A 20,997-nucleotide genomic window follows, 5' to 3' on the forward strand; every position below is an offset into this window, starting at 1 on the left:
TTTGAGATTCTGACCCAGGGTTCAGTTCAGAGGGTTTCATGCTTTGTATCTGTGGCCCTGGATTAAAGTTGATAGAATTTATGCATTGAAATTTTGACTCTGAATTCAACTCAGAAGAATTCATACCTTGCAGCTGTGGGCCAGAGTTGAACTCTTTTGGTGTTATATCTTGGAATTTTGTCCCTGGAGTCAGTTCATATTTTACATCTTGTAAATGTTGCACAGAGTTGAACACAACAGATTTTATACCTTGAAGCTCTGGCCCTGGATGCAACTCAGAAGATTTCATAACTTGAAATTTTGTCCCTGATTTTACACCTTGCAAGTGTGGCTCAAGTTTGCACTCCCTAGAATTTATACATTGTAATTTTAGCCCTGGATTCAACTCAGAAGAATTCACATACTGCACCTGTGGCCCAGGGTTACATTCCATAGGTGCTGCACATAGAAACTTTGACCCTGGAGTCAATTCAGATTTTAAACCTTGCAAATGTGGTATAGGGTTGAATATCATAGGTGTCTTACTTTGAATTTCTGTCCCTGGGTTCAATTCAGAACAATTCATACCTTGAAGTTTTGAAACTGGAGTTAATTCAGGCGATTTCATACCTTGTAAATATGGCTCTGGGTTGCACCCAATAGAATTTACACACTGAGCATGTGACTGTGGAATGAATGCAGAATTCATACTTTGCAAATGTGGCCCTGGGCTGCACCCAGTAGAATTTACACATGGAAGTGGTGGCTCTGGAATGGATGCAGAAGAATTCATGCCTCGCAAATTTGACCCAGGGTTGCACCCACTAGAATTTACACACTGAAGTTTGGGACCTAGAATGGATGCAGAATAATTCACACTTTGTGGATGTGGCCCAGAATTATACTCAATAGAATTTACACACTGAAGTGGTGGCTCAGGAATAGATGCAGAAGAATTCACACCTCGCAAATTTGGCCCAGGGATGCACCCATTAGAACTTATACACTGAAGTTTAGGTGCTAGAATGGATGCAGAATTTACACCTTGCAAAGGTAGCCCAGGGTTGCACACAGTAGAATTTACACACTGAAGTGGTGGCTCTGGAATGGATACAGAAGAATTCACATCTTGCAAACATGGTCCAAGGCAGAACACCTTAGATTTTATACCTTGAAGCTCAGGCCCAGGAGTCAACTTGGCACATTTTAATCCTTGCAATTGTGGTCCAGGGTTGAAATCTAAAGATTGTGTACCTTGAAGCCTTGTTCCTAGGCACAACTCAGAAGATTTCACACCCTGCAACTGTTGCTGAAGATTGAATTTCATAGATTTTACATCTTGAAGCTGTGTCCCTGTGCATAATTCTGAAGATTTTCTATGTTGCAGATGTGACTCAGGATTGAACACCATAAAGTTTACACTTTGAAGGTCTGGCCATGGATTCAATTTATGAGATTTTTCATCTTGCTGCTGCTTTTCAGCATTGAACTCAGAAGGTGCCACACTATGAATCTTTGATTCCAAGGCCAACTTAGAGAGTTTTGCAACCTGCAATTCTGGGTCATGGTTGCCCTCTGTAGAGTTCACTGTCTGAAGCTTTATCAACCCAGATTTCATATCTTCCAACTTTGCCCCAGGATTGAATTCTACAGATTTCACATCTTGAAGGTGTATCCCTGGTGTCAACATAGATAATTTTCTATCTTGTAACTGTGAAGTTGAGTTTAACCCCAAAGATATCGTATCCTGTACCTTTGTACCTAGAGTCAATTCAGAAGATTTCACATCTTGCCTCATTGGCCTAGGCATGAGCACAGATTTCACTTTTTGAAGCTTTGTCACTGGGATCACTTCAGAAGATTTCATACCTTGCAAGTGTGATCCAGAACTGAACTCCATAGATTTTATATCTTGAAGCTCTGTCCCCATGATTGAGTTAGAATATTTTGTATCTTGCCACTGTGGGCCTGAGTTGAACTCCACAGATTCCCCACCTTGAAGTTTTGTCTCTGGTGTTAACTCAGAAGATGTCACACCTTGTAACTTTGGACCATGGTGGAATTCTACAGATTTTACATCTTGATGGTTTGTTCCCTGAATCAACTCAGAAGATTTTTCACTTTGTATCTGTTGTCCAGAATTGAAATCCATTGATTTCATACTTTGAAACCTTGTCCTTGAGGTTACCTCAGAAGATTTTATACCTTGAAAGTGTTGTCCAGAACTGAACTTCATAGATTTTACATCTTGAAGCTTTATACCCATGATCAGATCAGAAGATTTTATATCTTGTAACTGTGGGCCTGATTCCAGCTCTACAGATTTCACACCTGGAAACTTCCTCCCCAGGGTCAAATCAGATTTCTCACTTTGTAACTTTGGACTAGGTTTGAATTCTACCGATTTCCCACCTTGAAGCTTTTCCCCTGGAATCACTTCAGAAGATTTCACACTCTGTAAGTGTGGTGCAGAACTGAGATCCATAGATTTAATGTCTTGAAGCTCTATACCTATGATCAACCTAGAAGATTTCAAATCTTGCAACCATGGGCCTAGGTTGCATTCCATTAATTTCATTTCTTGAAGCTTTGTCTTCAGTATCGACTCAGAAGATTTCACTCCTTGCAACTGTGGCCCAGGTTTGAAGTCTGTAGATTTGACACCCTGAATCTTGGTCTTTGTGGTCAAATCAGAATATGGGATATCTTTCAATTGTGAACTGGGCTTTAACTCTATAAACTTCATGTCTTGGGACTTTGTCTTAGGGTTCAACTTAGAAGATTTGACACATTGCCATTGTGGCCCAGAGTTGAACTCCTCAGATTTCATACCTGGAAGCTTTGTCTGATAAGCCAATTCAGATGATTTCATGCTTTTCAAGTGTAGTAAGAAGTTCGGCGCTACAGTTTTATCACTTTGTAATTGTAGCTCTTGGCTTAATACTCCAGATTTCACCCCTGAAAACTGTGGCTCTTGTGTAAACACTGGAGACTTCACATCTTGCCGCTGTGTTCCTGGGTATGCCTCCACGGGTTTCACTTTGTGCAACTGTGGTCTTGGGGTCAACTCAGAAGATTTCACATCTTGTGAATGAAGCCCAGGTTTGAATGCCACAGATTTAATATCACACAGCTTTGATGTTGAAATCGGGCCACATGATTTCACACTTCTCAACTGTAGCCCAGATTTCAAATCAATAGGTTCGAGCCGTGGCAACTGATGTTCCTGGAGTGATGTCAAGGGTTGTATACTTTGGAGCTTTGGCCTTGGAATCGACTCAGATGACTTCACATCTCTTAATTGTATTGAAGGTTTCAATTCTACAGTTGTGACAACTTGAGATTGTGAACCACATTTTAGCACAGATTTCACACCTTGGAACTCAGGTCCTGGTATCCACTGCACAGAGCTCATACTTCCAAGCTGTGAGTCTTGGTTTAACTCCACATCTTTTACACCTCGAAGCTGTGGCTCTGAGGTTGACACCAGAATTTTCCTGTTCTGCAACTGTGGTCCTTGGGACATCTTAGGAGTTTTCACACATTGCAACTGTGGCCCAAAGCTAAACACAGATTTTGCACCTTGAAGTTTTGGTCCTAGAGTCAGTTCAGATGATTTTACACCTCCCAACTCTGTGGAGGATTTCAACTGTGCAGGCTTGACACCTTGAGACTGTGAACCAAGATTCAACCCTACAGTTTTTACACCTTGGAACTCAGGTCCTGATATCCACTGCACAGATTTCGCACTTCCAAGCTTTGAGTCTTGGTTTAACTCCACAGTTTTCACACCTTGAAAATATGGCTGTGAGGTCGATGCTGGAATTTTCTCTTTTTGCAGCTGTGGTCCTTGGGACAACTCAGGAGCTTTCACAAAGTGCAACTGTGACCCAAGGTTAAACTCCATAGATGTTGTACTTTGAAGTTTTGGCCCTAGAGTCAGTTGAGATGACTTTACACCTCCTGACTCTATGGAAGATTTCAACTCTCCAGGTTTGACACCTTGAGATTGTGAACCAAGATTTAACCCCATAGTTTTTACACCTTGGAACTCAGGTCCTGGTATCCACTGCACAGATTTCACACTTCCAAGCTGTGAGTCTTGGTTTAGCTCCACAGTTTTCACACCTTGAAGTTGTGGCTCTGAGGTTGATGCCAGCATTTTCCCTTTTTGCAGCTGTGGTCCTGAAGACAACTCAGAGGTTTTTACACACTGCAACTGTGGCCCATGGTTAAACTCCATAGGTTTTGCACCTTGAAGTTTTGGGTCTAGAACCAATTTAGATGCTATCATATCTCCCAACTGTATGGAAAGTTTCAATTCTGCGGGTTTGACACTTCGACATTGTGACCCAAGATTTAACCCTACAGATTTTAGACCTTGGAACTCAGGTCTTGTTATCCACTGAACAGATTTCATTCTTCCAAGCTCTAGGTCTTTGTTTAATTCCAGAATTTTCACACTTTGAATCTGTGGCTCTACAGTTGAGCCCAAGGGTTTCACTTGGTGCAACTGTGGTCCTGGGGTCAACTTGGGATATTTCATACTTTGCAACTGTGGTTCATGTTTAAACTCTTTAGTTTTTACATCTTGCATATTTGATTCTAGAGTCAATTCAGATGATTTTACACCTTTCGACTGTAGGTCAGACTTTGGCTCTGGAATTAACTCCGAAGACATTACACCTTCTGATTCAGACCCTTTCTTTACTTGCTCAAAATTCACACATTGCTGCTCCTGTGAGTTTACAGATATCTGACCATCCTGTTCAGGCTCAAGGGTTAAATCCACAGGTGCCATCCCTTGAAACTGTTGCTTTAGCACTAAATCCGCAGAATTTACTTCTTCAAACTCTTCTCCTCTGGTTACATTCACAAATTTTACTACCTGCCTCTTTTGCCATGGGGTCAACTTTACAGATTTTACACATTGCAGATGTGGATCTTGAGTCTCCTTTATAGATTTTAAACTTCGAAGCTTTAAACATGGAGTAATCTCCCCAAATTTCATGTGGGACTGCATTTGTGGGACTGAAGTCAGTTCTTCAGGTTTCACGCTTTGTAGCTGAGGCCCTTGAAGCATCTCCGTAGATTTAACCCCTTGAAGCAACGGCCCTGGTGCAAAAGCCATAGACTTCTCACCTTGCATCTTTAGCCCGAGTTTTAATTTTCCAATTTTCATATCTTGCAGCTGTGTACCTAGGATCAAATCCTCAGTTTTTACATCTTGAATTCTTGAACATGGAGTCAACTCCACAGATTTTACACCTTGAAGCTCGGAATCAGGGGTGAATTCCACAGATTTGACATCTTCTGTCTGTGACCCTAAGGTTATCGCCACAGATTTCCCACCTTCCAGCTGTGGACTTGGAATTATCTCCATAGATTTCATGCTTTCCAGGCATGGTCCTGGAGTTAAGGTCACAGATTTCATATCTTCCAGTCCTGAGCTCAGCAACTCAGATTGAAGCTTTGAGCCTGGGGTTACCTCCTCAAGTTTTACACCGCCTGCCTGTGGCTCTGGGGTTAACGTCATATATTTGACATCTTCCAATTCTGGCTCTGGTGTTAACTGCATAGTTTTCACATCTCCCAAATGTGGCCCTGGGATTAATTCTGCAGATTTTATATCTTCTAATAGTGGCTCTGGGGTTAGCTTTTCAGATTTGAAACCTTGAAGTTTTAAGATTGGGCTCCACTCCACAGGATTTATGTCTTGTAACTGTGGTCTTTGCATCAATTCAGAAGATTTCATGCTTTGTAACTGTGGTTGTCTGGTCAACTCAGAATGATTTACACTGGGCAACTGTGGCCCAGGAGTCCACTCCACGGATTCTGCATCTGGCATTTGTGATTCTGAGACTAATTTATAGGAAACTTCAGCTTCAAGGCTTGGTTCTTGGTTGCCTGCTACATATTTTACACCTTGAAACAGTGGCTCTGGTACTAACAACTCAGGCTTAACCCCTTCCCGCTCTGGCCCTGGAGCCATTGCCACAGGTGGTACACCTTGCATCTTTGGCCCTGGGGTCATCTCTAAAAATTTTACACGTTGTAGCTGTGGCCCTGAGTTTAAGTCTAAAGATTTCACACCTTGAGGTTGAGTTCCTGGTACTAAATCAAAAAATTTAACATCTTGTAGCTGCAGCTCTGGGTTAAGCTCTACCTGTTTCATACTTTGAGTTCCTGGAAATATCTTTGCTAATTTGGAATCTTGCAGCCCTAACTCTGGAACCACCTCTACAGAATTCACACTATGAAACATTGATCCTGGGGTTTGATCCCCAAATTTGACACCTTGCAGCTTTGGCCTTGAAGTCAATTCAGAAAATTTGATATCTTGCTGCCATGGCCCTAGGTTTACTTCCTCAGATTTTACACTTTGAAATGGTAGTTCTGAGGTCAATTTCACAGATTTCATGCTGTGAAACTGTGGTCCTTCAGTAGACAGAACAGATTTCATATCTTCAATGTGTGGCCCTTGGCTTGACTGCAAAGATGACTCTGGTACAAAACCTAGAGACTTTGTATCTTCGAGCTGAGCTCCTGGTATCAACTGCATATGTTTGAAACTTTGATGCTTTGGCTCTGGGATCAAATCAGAAAATTTGACATCTTGCAAGCATAGTCCTGGGCTTAGTTCCACAAATTTCACATCTTGAGGTTGTGATTCTGGAGTCAGCTGAACAAATTTGACACTTTGATGTGTTGGCTCTTGGGTAAAATCTGACAATTTGATGTCCTGAACTGGGGAATCTGAGGTCAATTCATCAGATTTCACACCATAATGTGGGAGTTGTGAGATTAAATCTACAGGTTTTTCGCCTTGAAGAAGTGGTCCTGGAAATACCCTTGAAAATCTTACACTTGGCAACTGTGGCCCTGGGGTCAATCCAGAAGATTTGACACTTGGCTGAGATGGGCCTAGATTTAAATCCACATATTTTACACCTTGGAGCTCTTCCATCTTAGTCAAATCCTCCAGTGGCATACTTTGTAGCAGTAGCTCTGGCATCATCTCCTCAGATTCTACCACTCCTGTAGTTGACTGTTGGATTAGATTCACATATTTCATATCTTGCAACTGTGACTCTAGATCCAGCTGCTTAGACTTTTCTCCCTGGAGCTGTGGCCCTGGGGTCAGGTCCATAACATGTGGTTTTGGTTCTGTAATTAAATTTTTAGATCCTATCACTAATGGAGATGACTCACTGGTTAACTCCATAGATTTCAAATTTTGCAGTAGTGGCTCTGATTTCTCATATTGCGTGCCTGGTCCTAGAGTCAACTCCAAAAATCCTGTTTCTGCATGTGGTGGTACTGGGATGACCCCCTGGGTCTTATCAACTTGAGGCAATGCCAACCCCACAGTTTCTTTATATTCTGACATGGGGGGTATCTCTGACAATTCAGTAACTTCTGAACATGGCCCTAGATTGCAGTGAACAAACTTCATATCATGGGGCTGTGGCTCTGTGGTCAACACCTCTGATTTCACACTTTGCATTTCTGATCCTGGTATCAAATCCAGAGATTCTTTTGTTGTGCGTTGTGATACTGGAGTTTCCCCCATTGCTTTTCCAAGTTGGTGCATCGTCTTAAGAGTGTCTTGGAATGACTTTGAGCTCATCTCCACAGATTCTGAAGTTTGGCTTAGTGGCCCTGGGGTAGTTCCTAAAGATGGTTGTGTCAACCCAATACATTTTTCTACTTGGTGACAGGTGTCAGAGGTTAACTTTGCTTCTTTTCCTTGATATCCTGGTCCTGAGATCATCTCTAAAGATTCTAAGGCTTGATGCCATGGGGTCAATCTTTCAGGCTCTGTGGCTTCACTGGGGCTCATCTCTGCAGCTTTTACTTCCTTAAATTGTGTCCCTTTGGTCAGTTCCCCATATTTCATCTCTTGCTCCTGTGTCTCAGGAATTAACCTCCTACATTCTACCATTTGAGGAGTTTTCACATCTTCAAGCAATAGTACCGGGGCTACCTTCTCAGATCTAACATCTTGTAACCATGGCTTTGGGGCCAAATCTGCAGATTTTGTATCTTCTGTTGATGGTCTTAGGGCCAACTCCACAGTGTTTGTATCTTGAAACTCTGGTGGTAGGACCAGATGAACAGATCTCCTACCTTGCAACTGTGAACTTGGGGTCAAGCCCCCAGATTCTATAACATGTGGCTGTGCTGGTGGAATTATCCCCCTGAAATCCATGGCTTGTAATAGTGCCACTGGAATTACTTTCGCATAACCCATGACTTGATGTAATGGTGCTGAGATCATGTCCAGTGATTTTGTGTCTTGACGTATTAGCCCTGGAGTAGCCTTTCCTTGTTCCATGACTTGACTTTGTGACCCTGAGGTCATGCCCACTGATTCCATGACTTTATGCTGTGGTCCTGGCATCATTTCCACAGTTTCCATAACTGCATGTTGTGGCCTTAGATTCATCTTTTCTGGTTTTGTGGCTTGATGGTTCAACAATGTGTTCATCTTTACTGACTCTATGACTTGATATTGTGGTGTTGGAGTCGTTCCCACTGATTCTGTATGTGGATGTGATTTGTTAATCATCCCCATAGAATCCATAACTTGAAGCAGTGCTACAGGAGTTACTTTCTTATTATCTGTGACTTGATTCAGTAATCTTGTGGCCATCCTCTCTGATTCCGTAACTTGGTGCTGAGACCTTGGGGCTGCCTCCATTGACTGAATGACTTGATTTGATGGTTTGGGGGTTATGCTCACTGTTTCTGTGGTTTCCATTGGTTTCACAACTTGACTTGGCAGCTGTGGGAACAAACCCGCAAATTCTGAATGTGATTCTGGGATCATCCCCATTGAATCCATGACCTGAAGTAATGCCAGTGGAGTTACCTTTATGCTGTCTTTGACTTGATATGATAGCCTTGGGGTCAACTCCACATTAGTCACTTGTGTCTTGTGCTGCTGTATCCTTTTTTCTGGAAAATCTATGACCCTTTTCTCTATACTAAGCTCTAGCATGTGTTTTCGATCATTCTTCAGTAAAGGAGTTTCCTCTTGAATTACATTAACTTCTAAACTTCTTGGAGGTAGAGTGCCTATTGATGTAACTAAAGGCTTGGATCCAAGGATTTGGGGGCCATCCTCAGGTTGGAACTGCTTATCTGAGATAAGTGACTGTGAAAGTTTTGTTTCTGTGCTATTTGATCCAGATCCCACTCCAGCATTCACATGGAGCTGAAATGATGGAAGGTCTGAGAATTTGTTGTTGATATTTTGCTCAGTGTTTTGATGAATGGGCATAGATAACTGAGTTTGGGGTTTTTCTGATTCAGCAACTCCTCCTTGTACTTCAGTTATATAATTCAGCATTGCCCATGATTTCCTCAAAGGTAAAGGTGCTTTTTGTTGCTGCAATGCAAAAACCTTCCGAGACATATGTCCTTCTAGCTCCCTTCTAACTGAAGGAGAGAGCTTGAATGTAGCCCACCTTGGAAGTCGTGGTCTCTTCTTGGAAAGAGAATTTGGCTCATGATCTGATGTCAAATGACTCTTGCTCATTCTCTCATCATTTTTTTTCCTTTTTTGTTTGCAGATATTTAGGGGTTCAGAAATAGAGCTGATAAAAGAGTTCTGAGGTTGTAAGGGTGAAAGATCTGCCAAATTCTGAAAAAGTTTTGATTTCTGGGGCTCTGAGAGCCGAAAAGGAGGCAGGGTTTTGCCTTGGTTCCTGAACACAGATGATTGCTTTTTGTTGGAAATAGGTAAACTATGGCTCCGGAATTCCCAAGTTGTTCCTTCAGAGAAGACAGGAAGATGAGACAGACTGGAGTCATTGCACGATGAACTAAAGGAGATGCTGTGGTCAGTAGAATGTTTTGCTTTCTTATAGTCACAACAGCATAGAACAGTCTTCTGAGCCACAAGAACAGAGGTGGTAGAGGAAGAAATCACATCCTGTGATTCAGGCAAATCCTGTTCCATAAGCCTTGATCTAAGAAATAAAGAGAAATGTTTCAGTTTGCATTGAAATAGGAAAAGGAAAAAAAGTGGCCATTTCAAATGCAAAATATTTTTGGCCTGAAGGAGAATTTGGAAAAAAAAAAAAAAGTTTCTTTCCCCAACATCAATTACTTATAGAAAGAATTCCTCCACCAGGACAAAGGGAGGAAACTGTTCCCATTCCACCCAGAAATGATCCTTCGACCAGTTTGAACCCAGGACTTCCCCCACAGACAAAACGAACTCTCTCTTCTCCCTCTCTCCCTCCCTCCTTCATTCCCTTCCTTCCTTCTTTTTAAAACCTCTACCACCTTCAATCCCCACCCAGAAACTACATTGCCTGACCTTGTGCTTTCCAGGTATCGGAAGATCTGTTGAAGACTCCGCTCCATTGACCAGAGTATATATTCCTGGGTCCAGCCCACAGGGAGTTCTGAAACACTGGATGCAACAGTGTATGTCAATGTAACTGAAGTTTCATTAAAGTACCAGTAAGGAAAACAATAAGAGAGATTTAACTTAGAAAGGAGAACGCTATCATAGTGAAGGAAGTAAAACAGAGTCCAGGTACTTTACTTCTAACTTTCACAAAGTTTATCAGTAGAATAGGCTGAAGAAAGGCTTTACTCACCCTGTCAGGTTAGCTTCAGTGCAAGCCATCCTGAGGTTTTCTTCCCACTGTGGATCTGGGAGAAGAGGTGAAGAATCTATCAGCATCATGACTATTGATTATTCGTCCAACCCCCTCTTTTTGCAAACAAGGAAACGAAGATGAAGTTATGCCTAAGATCATAAAGCTAATTAGTGGTAGATCTCAGACTTAACCTGTCTCAAGATTTTTCAAAAAGCTATACTATGCTGCCTTCATCATACAGTAGATGGAAGCTATATACATTGGGAAGAATATGAATAATCATAGTAATAAGCAGTGAGAGTAGGGGAAACAGAGGTCATGATACATATCTTTTCCTCCAAAGGAGTCTATCCAGGGTCTATGGTAGGGGGAAAAAGATAGGGAAACTTCCCACACCAAACTCTTGGTAGTTACCCTTTGTCCATTCTAAATCTCACCAAGTTTCCTTCCCAATACCTTGGACTTTGCACAAAAGGAGCTGAGGGAAGGAAACATGAGGAAAGAAACGATGGAAAGAATTATGGAGCCATATACACATATCTTTAGACATGGAGATGCTAGAAAGAAGAGGCACACTTCTTCCATTTACATCCTCTTTTTCAACTCCCTCCACCTGCTATTTAAGACTAGAGTCATAAGGCAGACCCACAATTGGTCTGTTAATAACCTTGAGCTGAAGAGTAAAGGATAGGGTGTCTCTGACCTGTTAACTTCTGGATCTTTTTCAATCTATGCTGCTTTGAAGTCTAGAGAAGCACAAAAAGAAAAAAGAAAATCAGATTATGTTCTAGGTTAGAGACTTTATTGACAGCACTTGTCACCTTTTAGATATCAGATATTGATACATCTCATGCATCAGATATTGATACAGTTGGCATCCATAACCACATGTAAATGCTGTAACAAACATATAAATATCAGGGAATATAGAGGACAGTGATTAACTTTCTAAGAGAGAAAGGAAGAATTATTCAAGAAGTTGCATTTGTACTGGAGTTTAAAGAATCAGCACAAGACTTTTAGGTGAAGAAAAAGTATTTCAGGCAAGTGGGAACATCACTGAGATCAGCATGTCATGATTGTCAGGTGCACTTTTGCTAAGTAGTGGGAGATGCTAGGCTGACAAGGTAGATGGAAGCCAGGTTATGCCTAATGGTAGAATTTTAATTTTATTCTGTAGTCAGAAAACTCCTGGGATTTTTTCAAAGTGCTCCAGGTCATTTTAAAGGCAGTAATGACATTTGTTACCATTTCAAATAAAACAATTTTTTTTTTTTTTTTTTGAGATGGAGTTTCACTCTGTCGCCCAGGCTGGAGTGCAGTGGCGCCATCTCGGCTCACTGCAACCTCCACTTCCTGGGTTCAAGTGATGCTCCTGCCTCAGCCTCCCTAGTAGCTGAGCCACCATGCCCAACTAATTCTTGTAATTTTAGTAGAGACGGGGTTTTGCCACGTTGGCCAGGCTGGTCTCAAACTCCCAACCTCAGGTGATCCGCCCAACCTTGGCTTCCCAAAGTGCTAGAGTTACAGGTGTGAGCCACCACGCCCAGCCCAGCATCCTTTTAAATGCTGAATTAAGCTCCTCAAAAAAAGAGTAAGGGAAATCCTTACAGGCCAAAATTCAGGAGAAAACTGAAAAACATGAGCAGAAAATCATCTGATACTTCAACACCCTATATCATTTGTAGCGTCAGTCAGAAGGGATTTGGGTTAACAACAAGGTAGGAGCAAAAGACAAGACCCATGTGAAGTGTGTATTTGGAATGGAGACCCTGGGAAAAAGCCAGAATTCTAAAAATGCTACATGTTTAGTGGAAAAGTGGCTAGGAAAGAAATCTGCCCACCACAAGAAAATTTGTACTCTAGGTAGAGGGGAAAAAAAAAAACCAAAAAACACCTTCTCTGAGAATTTTAACCATGAGTCTATCCTCATACTGGCTTGGAGTTCTAATTTATACCCACTGTGTAGCCAGGAACCCTCAAATTGAAAATAAAAGTGGAGCGATCCTGGGCTGGTAATGCTTTAGGGCAAAAGATGAAAGTAAATGTAAATCTCCTTGGAAATTAAAAAGAAGTAGAATTGATCAGGTGCAGTGGCTCGTGCCTGTAATCCCAGCACTTTGGGAGGCTAGGCAGGAGGATCACTTGTGCCCAGGAGTTTGAGACCAGCCTGGACAACATAGTGAGACCCTGTCTCTACAAAAAATAAAAAATAATTTTAAAAAATTAGCTTGGGCGGCCAGTCATGGTGGCTCATGCCTGTAATCCCAGCACTTTGGGAGGCCGAGGCAGACAGATCACTTAGGGTTGGGAGTTTGAGACCAGCCTGGCCAACATGGTGAAACTCCATCTCTACTAAAAATACAAAAAAATAGCCAGGCATGGTGGTGTGCACCTGTAATCCCAGCTACTTGGGAGGCTGAGGCAGGAGAATCATTTCAACCCAGGAGGTGGAGGTTGCAGTGAGCTGAGATCATGCCACTGAACTCCAGCCTGGGCAAACAGAGCAAGACTCAGTCTCAAAAAAAAAAAAAAAAAAAAAAATTAGCTGGGTGTGGTGGTGTGTGCCTGTGGTCCCAGATGCTTGGGTGGCTGAGGTAGGAGGATCTCTTGAGCCTGGGAGGTCAAGGCTGCAGTGAGCTGTGATCCTGCCACTGCACTTTCCAGCCTGGGTGATACAGCAAGACCCTGTCTCAAAAAAAAAAAAAAAAGAAAAGAAAAGAAAAGAAAAAAAGAAGTAGAAGAGGAAGAAGAAGAAAACAGTTTAAATAACTACACATTAATGAATGTGAAAATGCTGATAAAATAGTTAAATTCCTAGAAAAAAATATAAGATACCAAAACTGGCCAAAAAGAAATAGATCATTTGAGTAGACCAGTAAGTATGAAAGCAATTGAAATGATAATCAGACATTCTACATCAGACATAATAAAATAATTCATCAAGGTTTCTGAATACCAGAACTACTTACAAATATCAGTAGCATTTCTCTACTACAGTAAAAACTATAAAAATATAATTTAATAAAAGATATTCTTCACAATAGCAATAAAATGATAAAAGTATAAAGGTATTAAGTAAACCAAGAATACAGAAGACTTCCATGTAGAAAACTATAAAATTCTAATAAAAGACATAGAAGATGATCTGAATAAATGCAGGGATAGTCCAAGTTCTTGGTTGGAATAACTTGAAATTACGAAGATGTCAGTACTCCCCAAATTAATTTTTTTTTTTGAGATGGAGTCTCGCTGTGTTGCCCAGTCTGGAGTGCAGTGGCACGATCTCAGCTCACTGCAACCTCCACCTCCCAGGTTCAAGCAATTCTCCTGCCTCAGCCTCCTGAGTAGCTGGGACTACACGTGCGCACCACCAGGCCCAGCTAATTTTTATATTTTTAGTAGAGATGGGGTTTCACCATGCTGGCCAGGCTGGTCTCGAACTCAAACTCCTGACCTTGTGATCCACCCGCCTCGGCCTCCCAAAGTGCTAGGATTACAGGTGTGAGCCACCGCACCCAGCCAAATTAAATTTTATATATATATATATATATATATATATATATATATATAAAATTACATATATGTGTCTATATATAGACACAGACATGTGTGTGTGTGTGTCTGTATACAGACACACTTTTTTTTTTAACTTTTTTTTTTTTTTTCCGAGACAGGGTCTCATTGTATTGCCTAGGCTGGAGTGCGGTGGCACGATCATGGCTTACCACAGCCTCAACATCCTGGGCTCAAGTAATTCTCAGCCTCCCAAGTAGCTGGGACTACAGGTGCAATACCCCACACCTGGTTAATTTTTTTAATTTTTTTGTAGAGACGGGGTCTCATTATGTTGCCCAGGCTTAAATTATATTTTAATGCATTCCCAATTCATATTTCATTTGAAATGTTTCAAGAACTTGTTAAATGCTCTGAAATTAATATGACAAATAAAGGTCTACTGATACCTAATCAACCTTAAAAAGAAAAGCAAGGCCGGGCGCGGTGGCTCAAGCCTGTAATCCCAGCACTTTGGGAGGCCAAGACGGGCGGATCACGAGGTCAGGAGATCGAGACCATCCTGGCTAACACGGTGAAACCCCGTCTCTACTAAAAAATACAAAAAACTAGCCGGGCGCGGTGGCGGGCGCCTGTAGTCCCAACTACTCGGGAGGCTGAGGCAGGAGAATGGCGTGAACCCGGGAGGCGGAGCTTGCAGTGAGCTGAGATCCGGCCACTGCACTCCAGCCTGGGCGGCAGAGCGAGACTCCGTCTCAAAAAAAAAAAAAAAAAAAAGAAAAGCAAAGGAGGGACTTGCTGTACCAAACTCTAAGACACACTACAAAGTTGTAGGAAATAAAAACAGGAACAAATAGACCAATGAAACAGAGAGCTCAGAGACAGGCATATGTATATATGGCCACTTATTATAATAAAGGGAGTTCCATAAATCAATGGGAAAATGATTGTTTAGCAAATGGTGATGGGAGTCGGGCACAGTGACTCACGCCTATAATCCCAGCACTTTGGGAGGCCAAGGCAGGCAGATTGCTTGAGCTCAGGAGTTCGAGACCAGCCTGGGCAATGTGACGAAACCCCATCTCTAAACAAATACAAAAAGTTAGCTGGGCGTGGTGGCACACGCCTGTGGTCCCAGCTATTCAGGAGGCTGAGGTAGGAAGATCACTTGAGCCCAGGAGGTGGTTACAGTGAGCCGAGATCACACCATTGCACTCCAACTTGAGTGAAAGAGCGAAACCCTGTCTCAAAAAAAGAAAAAAAAATGGTTATGGGGAAACTGGCTCACTATAGAGAAAAATAAAATTGTATCACTTCCTAATACCACATATAGAGGTGGACTCCAAGTATATTAAAAACTAAAATGTGAAATGTAAGACTGGAACATAGAAAAAAGGTAGGAGAAATTCTTTGTGGCCTAGAGCAGAGAACTTCTTAAGGAAAACTTCAGAAAAATAAACCATAGGCGTAATTGCTAGGAGGGAAGATTTTAAATGTTTCCGCCACACACAAAAAAAGGTAAGTGAGATGATGGATATGTTAATTCACTTAATTTAATCAACCCACAATGTAAACGTGCAACAAACCATCACATTATACACCATAAATATATACATTGGTATGTCTCAAATTAATTTTTTCTTTTGAGACAGAGTTTCCTTCTGTCACTCAGCCTGGAGTGCAGTAGCTCAAAGTTCATGGCACCCTCTGCCTCCTGGGCTCAAGCAATTCACACGCCTCAGCCTCCTGGGGAAGCTGGGATTACAGGCATGCACCACCATGCCCCGCTCATTTTTATATTTTTCGTAGCGACAGGGTTTTATCATATTGGCCAGGCTGGTCTCAAACTCCTGACCTCAAGTGATCCACCCTTCTCGGTCTCCCGAAATGCATGAGCCACCATGCCTGGCCTCTCAAAAAAATTTTAATCCAGTAGAAGACTTACCCACATTCAAATGGAACCTCAAAATGACAAATCTACCACTCACTCCTAACCTCAGGTAACTGCAAAGAAAGTTGCCTTCACACTGAGAATTCCAGGGGTGGGGGTGAAGTCTCTGAGAAGTCATAACCACAGGCTAACTTCTGGATATTTGGCAGCTCAAGTTCACATTATCTGGATTGTCCCCAAAAACCTTCAAGCCATGAATTTAAAGTGGTCCTGGACTGATGGTGCCAGAGTCAAAAGTAAATGAAATGCTCTTTGAGGAAAATCTTTATCCTAGGCTTCAAAATCCTCACAAATATCGTATTTTATTAAATTTAAGATGCTATTGATTATAAAATGTGCCATCAATTTATATGCTAGTAGAATGAAAAAAATACACTGTCAATTAATTAAATACCATCAATTGTAAGACACACCTCAATTTCAGAAGTGTTAACTATTAAAAAATAAGCACAAGTGGAGAAACAAACCTGCAAAGATGTCAGGTATTGTGATTTTCAGAGGTAGATTAGAAAACACCTATGCATATTGTATTTAAAGAAGTAAAATGCCAGGCACTGTGGCACACGCCTGTGATCCCAGCACTTTGGGAGGCTGAGGTGGGCGGATCATGAGGTCAAGAGATCAAAACCATCCTGGCCAACATGGTGAAACCCTGTCTCTACTAAAAATACGAAAATTAGCCAGTCGTGGTGGCATGTGCCTGTAGTCCCAGCTACTCGCGAGGCTGAGGCAGGAGAATTACTTGAACTCGGGAGATGGAGGTTGCAGTGAGCTGAGATCACACCACTGCACTCCAGCCTGGGCAACCAAGTGAGACTCCATCTCAAAAAAAAAAGAAAAAAAAAAAAAAAAAGAAAGAAAGGAAAAAGAAAAAAAAAAGGAAAGAAAATACAAGTATAAATAAATTTGTAAGAAACACAAACCCATAAACAGTGATCTAGCAGATTTGAAAACAGAATCAAATCTTACTTCCAGAAATTAATAAGAATGCAAAGTACTGAAATGGATTGGCTTACTAGCATTGATAAAATATTTCTGAATAAAGAATGGATAAGTACATATATTTAAATCTGAGGAGTAACCACTAAAAGAATAGAAACAGAGTTCATAACTTCCAAGCCAGTAGAAGGGGAAAAAATGGAAAGAAAAAAAGCACCAGTTTGGGATTTCAATTTATAGTAATGGTTTGAACCCTCCAAATGAAAACAATAAAAGTTGGACAAAATATGTTTTAAAATATCCATTTAAAGTCATTAGAGACCTATCAAGGGGTCAAAAACCAGAGGAGCCAAGATCCTAGAGAAAAAGGAAGTGGAGGGAAATAAGCCCAGCTAAACTGAAATTTCACAGTTTTATGGGAATACATGAACAAAAAGATGAGTTGAGAACCCCTAATATCTCAGGCTTTCAGTTGGAATCCCCAAAGGGCTATACCTAGGAGTAAGAATCAACCTGAAATAAACCAGGCTCAAAAATGGAAGCTCAGCCTCTGATAAATTCAATCCTTTATTGGATTGAGATGATCCCTTTATTGGATTGAGATAATCTAAATGACTAAAAAGTGAAAATAGCGCCCTCTGGAGGAAAGTAACTTTATCCAGAAGCTTGAATTTTCTCTTCAAAATTATATATAAAATCTCTGATATTAAATCAAAATTTTTTTTTTTTTTTTTTTTTTTTTTTTGAGATGGAGTCTCGCTCTGTAGCCCAGGCTGGAGTGCAGTGGCCGGATCTCAGCTCACTGCAAGCTCCGCCTCCCGGGTTCACGCCATTCTCCGGCCTCAGCCTCCCGAGTAGCTGGGACTACAGGCGCCCGCCACCTCGCCCGGCTAGTTTTTTGTATTTCTTAGTAGAGACGGGGTTTCACCGTGTTAGCCAGGATGGTCTCGATCTCCTGACCTCGTGATCCGCCCGTCTCGGCCTCCCAAAGTGCTGGGATTACAGGCTTGAGCCACCGCGCCCGGCCTAAATCAAAAATTGCCATGCTTACTAGAAGACAAGACCGACTGATTGAAGACTAAGAGATAAACATGGGGAATAAAAACAAATCCATAGGCAATCCAGATATTGAAGTAATAAAACATGGATTTTAAAATATATGTGCTTTATATATACAAGAAATTAGATGACAAGATGGACAATTTTGGCCAAGAACTAAAAACTAAAAACTGAAAAAAAAAACTAATGGAAATTGTAGAACAGGAGAAATAAAGAACTCAGTGAGGGGTACAGATTAGACACAACTGAAGAAATGTCTGAAGAAAATATTCATAATGAAGCATGGAAATAAAATAAATAAAAGAGCCAATAGACATATGGGACACAGTAATAGGAGTCCCAGAAGGAAAGGGGAGACAGAATAGGAGTCCCAGACATAAATGCAAGCAGAAACAACATTTGAAAGTTAACACTGCAGGGAGTATATGGTAACTCTCTGTACTTTCTGCTCAGTTTTGCTGTGAACCTAAAAACTGCTTTAAAGTGTAGTCTATTTTTTTTTTAAAAAAAGGGAATAGCTAAGAACTTTCCAAAATGCAAGCCTTAGATGCAAGAAGTGTTATGAAGCAGCATGAAGACAAAGAAAACCTAAACCTAAACTTAAGTACCCTACAGAATGCTGAATACCAACACAATAATTTTTTTTTTTTTTTTTTTTTTTTTTTTGGTGAGATGGAGTCTTGTCCAGCTTGTCACCATGCTGGAGTGCAGTGGCGCAATCTCGGCTCACTGCAACCTCCTCCTCCCCAGTTCAAGCACTTCTTCTGCCTCAGCTTCCCAAGTAGCTGGGGCTACAGGCACGTGCCACCACGCCCAGCTAATTTTTGTATTTTTAGTAGAGACGGTGTTTCACCATGTTGGCCAGGATGGTCTCGATCTCTTGACCTCATGATCCACTTGCCTCAGCTTCCCAAAGTGCTGGGATTACAGGCGTGAGCCATGACACCCAGCCCTAACAAAATGAGTCTTAATAGGCAAAAATAAAAGACGCATTATATTCAAAAGAGGAATAAGATGAACAGTTGATATCTTTTAGAAATATTGGAAGCCAGGAAACAATAGAATAAAGTCTTTTAATGTGCTAAAAGAAAATAAGTGCCTACCTAGATTTTTTTTTTTTTTTTTTTTTTTTTTGAGATGGAGTCTCCCTCTGTCACCCAGGCTGGAGTGCAGTGGCCAGATCTCAGCTCACTGCAAGCTCCGCCTCCCGGGTTCCCGCCATTCTCCTGCCTCAGCCTCCCGAGTAGCTGGGACCACAGGCGCCGCCACCTCGCCCGGCTAATTTTTTGTGTTTTTAGTAGAGACGGGGTTTCGCCGTGTTAGCCAGGATGGTCTCGATCTCCTGACCTTGTGATCCGCCCGTCTCGGCCTCCCAAAGTGCTGGGATTACAGGCTTGAGCCACCGCGCCCGGCCCTACCTAGATCTTTTTTCTTTTCCTTTTAAGACCAGGTCTCTCTGTTGCCCAAGCTGCAGTGCGGTGGCACAACCATAGCTCACTGTAACCTCAAACTCTTGGGCTCAAGCAATCATCGTGTCTCAGCCTCCTGAGTAGCTAGGACTACAGGTGCACACCACCACACCCAGCCATTTTTTTTTTTTTTTTCGATTTTTGGAGAGACAGGATCTTACTGTGTTTCCCAGGCTGGTCTCAAACTGCTGGCCTCAAGTGATCCTCCTGTCTTGGCCTCTCAAAGTGCTGGGATTATAGGCATGAACCATAGCACATGGCTCTTAGACTTTTACACTTAATAAAACTACCCTTCAAAATTTAAAGTGAAATAGAGAAATTTTCAGTCAAAGAAAAACAAACTATTTGTAGTATGCCTAATTGGTCTGCCTAGGACTTTCAAACAATGTTGAATAGAAGTAGTGAAAACAGGATTTATCCCAAGAATGCAAAGATTTTTCAACACAAGAAAATAAATCACTGTAATATACCACATTTACAACATAAAGAAGAAAAACTCACATGATCATATAAATTGATACAGAAAAAAGCATTTGACATAATCCTACAATGATTTATAATAAAAACACTCAACTAAATAGCAATAGAAGGAGACTTCCTTAGCATGATAAAGGACATTGCAATGGGCCCAATGTTTATGTCCCCCGCAGAATTCATATGTTGAAATCCTCACTCTCAATGTAATGTATTAGTAGATGGAGCCTTTGGGAAGTGATTAGGTCATGAGGGGTTTCCCTCTTGAATGGGATTAGTGTCCTTACAAAAAATTCTCCAGAGGACTGGGCATGGTGGCTCACACCTGTAATCCCAGCACTTTGGGAAGCTGAGGCGGGTGGATCACTTAAGGCCAGGAGTTTGAGACCAGCCTGGCCAACATGGCGAAACCCTGTCTCTGCTAAAAACACAAAAATTAGCCAGGCATGATGGCACATGCCTGTAATCCCAGCTACTCAAATGGCTGAGGCATGAGAATTGCTTGAACCCAGAAGGAGGTGGTTCCAGTGAGCTGAGATCAAGCCACTGCATTCCAGCCTTGGCAACAGAGCAAGACTCTGTCTCAAAAAAAAAAAAAAAAAAAAAAACAACAACAACAACCCTCCAGAGACATCTCTCACTCTTTCCACCATGTAAAAACACAGTGAGAAGTTGCCAGTCTGCAACCCAGAAGAAGTACCTCACCAGAATCTGACCATGCTGGCACCCCAATCCTGGACTTCCCAGCCTCTAGAGCTATAAGAAAAAAGTTTCTGTTGTTTATAAGCCACCCAGTTTATGATATTTTGTTACAGAAACCTGAATGGACTAAGATAGAAATTGAAACCAAGAAGTGAGGGTGCTGTTGCCACAAACACCAAAAAATGGGTAATGAGGAAAGGGTGGAAAAGCTTTGAGGTGCATGCTAGAAAAAGCCTACATTGCCAAAAATGAACTATTAAGGGTGATGTTGCTGAGGGCTCAGAAAGAA

At 41.6% G+C, this 20,997-nt stretch overlaps 1 protein-coding gene and 1 long non-coding RNA gene across 2 annotated transcripts in view; one reads left to right on the top strand and one right to left on the bottom strand.

Moving 5' to 3' along the window:
• Positions 1–20,997, bottom strand: part of SPATA31H1 (SPATA31 subfamily H member 1) — a 43,368-nt gene that overhangs the window by 7,227 nt on the left and 15,144 nt on the right. The window contains exons 2-6 of the mRNA XM_077959808.1: positions 11,266–11,344; positions 10,596–10,650; positions 10,310–10,405; positions 943–9,956; positions 127–705 (exon numbers count right to left, since the gene is read on the bottom strand). Of these exons, the coding sequence (XP_077815934.1) occupies positions 127–705; positions 943–9,956; positions 10,310–10,405; positions 10,596–10,650; positions 11,266–11,344 (9,823 nt within the window). The remainder of the gene's footprint in view (positions 1–126; positions 706–942; positions 9,957–10,309; positions 10,406–10,595; positions 10,651–11,265; positions 11,345–20,997) is intronic.
• Positions 7,722–13,604, top strand: LOC144333829 (uncharacterized). The gene is made up of 2 exons (XR_013402915.1): positions 7,722–11,641; positions 13,017–13,604. It is a non-coding gene; the product is annotated as an uncharacterized LOC144333829 (long non-coding RNA).

Source organism: Macaca mulatta, chromosome 13, assembly GCF_049350105.2.
Source record: "Macaca mulatta isolate MMU2019108-1 chromosome 13, T2T-MMU8v2.0, whole genome shotgun sequence".
In the NCBI taxonomy this organism is placed as follows: domain Eukaryota; kingdom Metazoa; phylum Chordata; class Mammalia; order Primates; family Cercopithecidae; genus Macaca; species Macaca mulatta.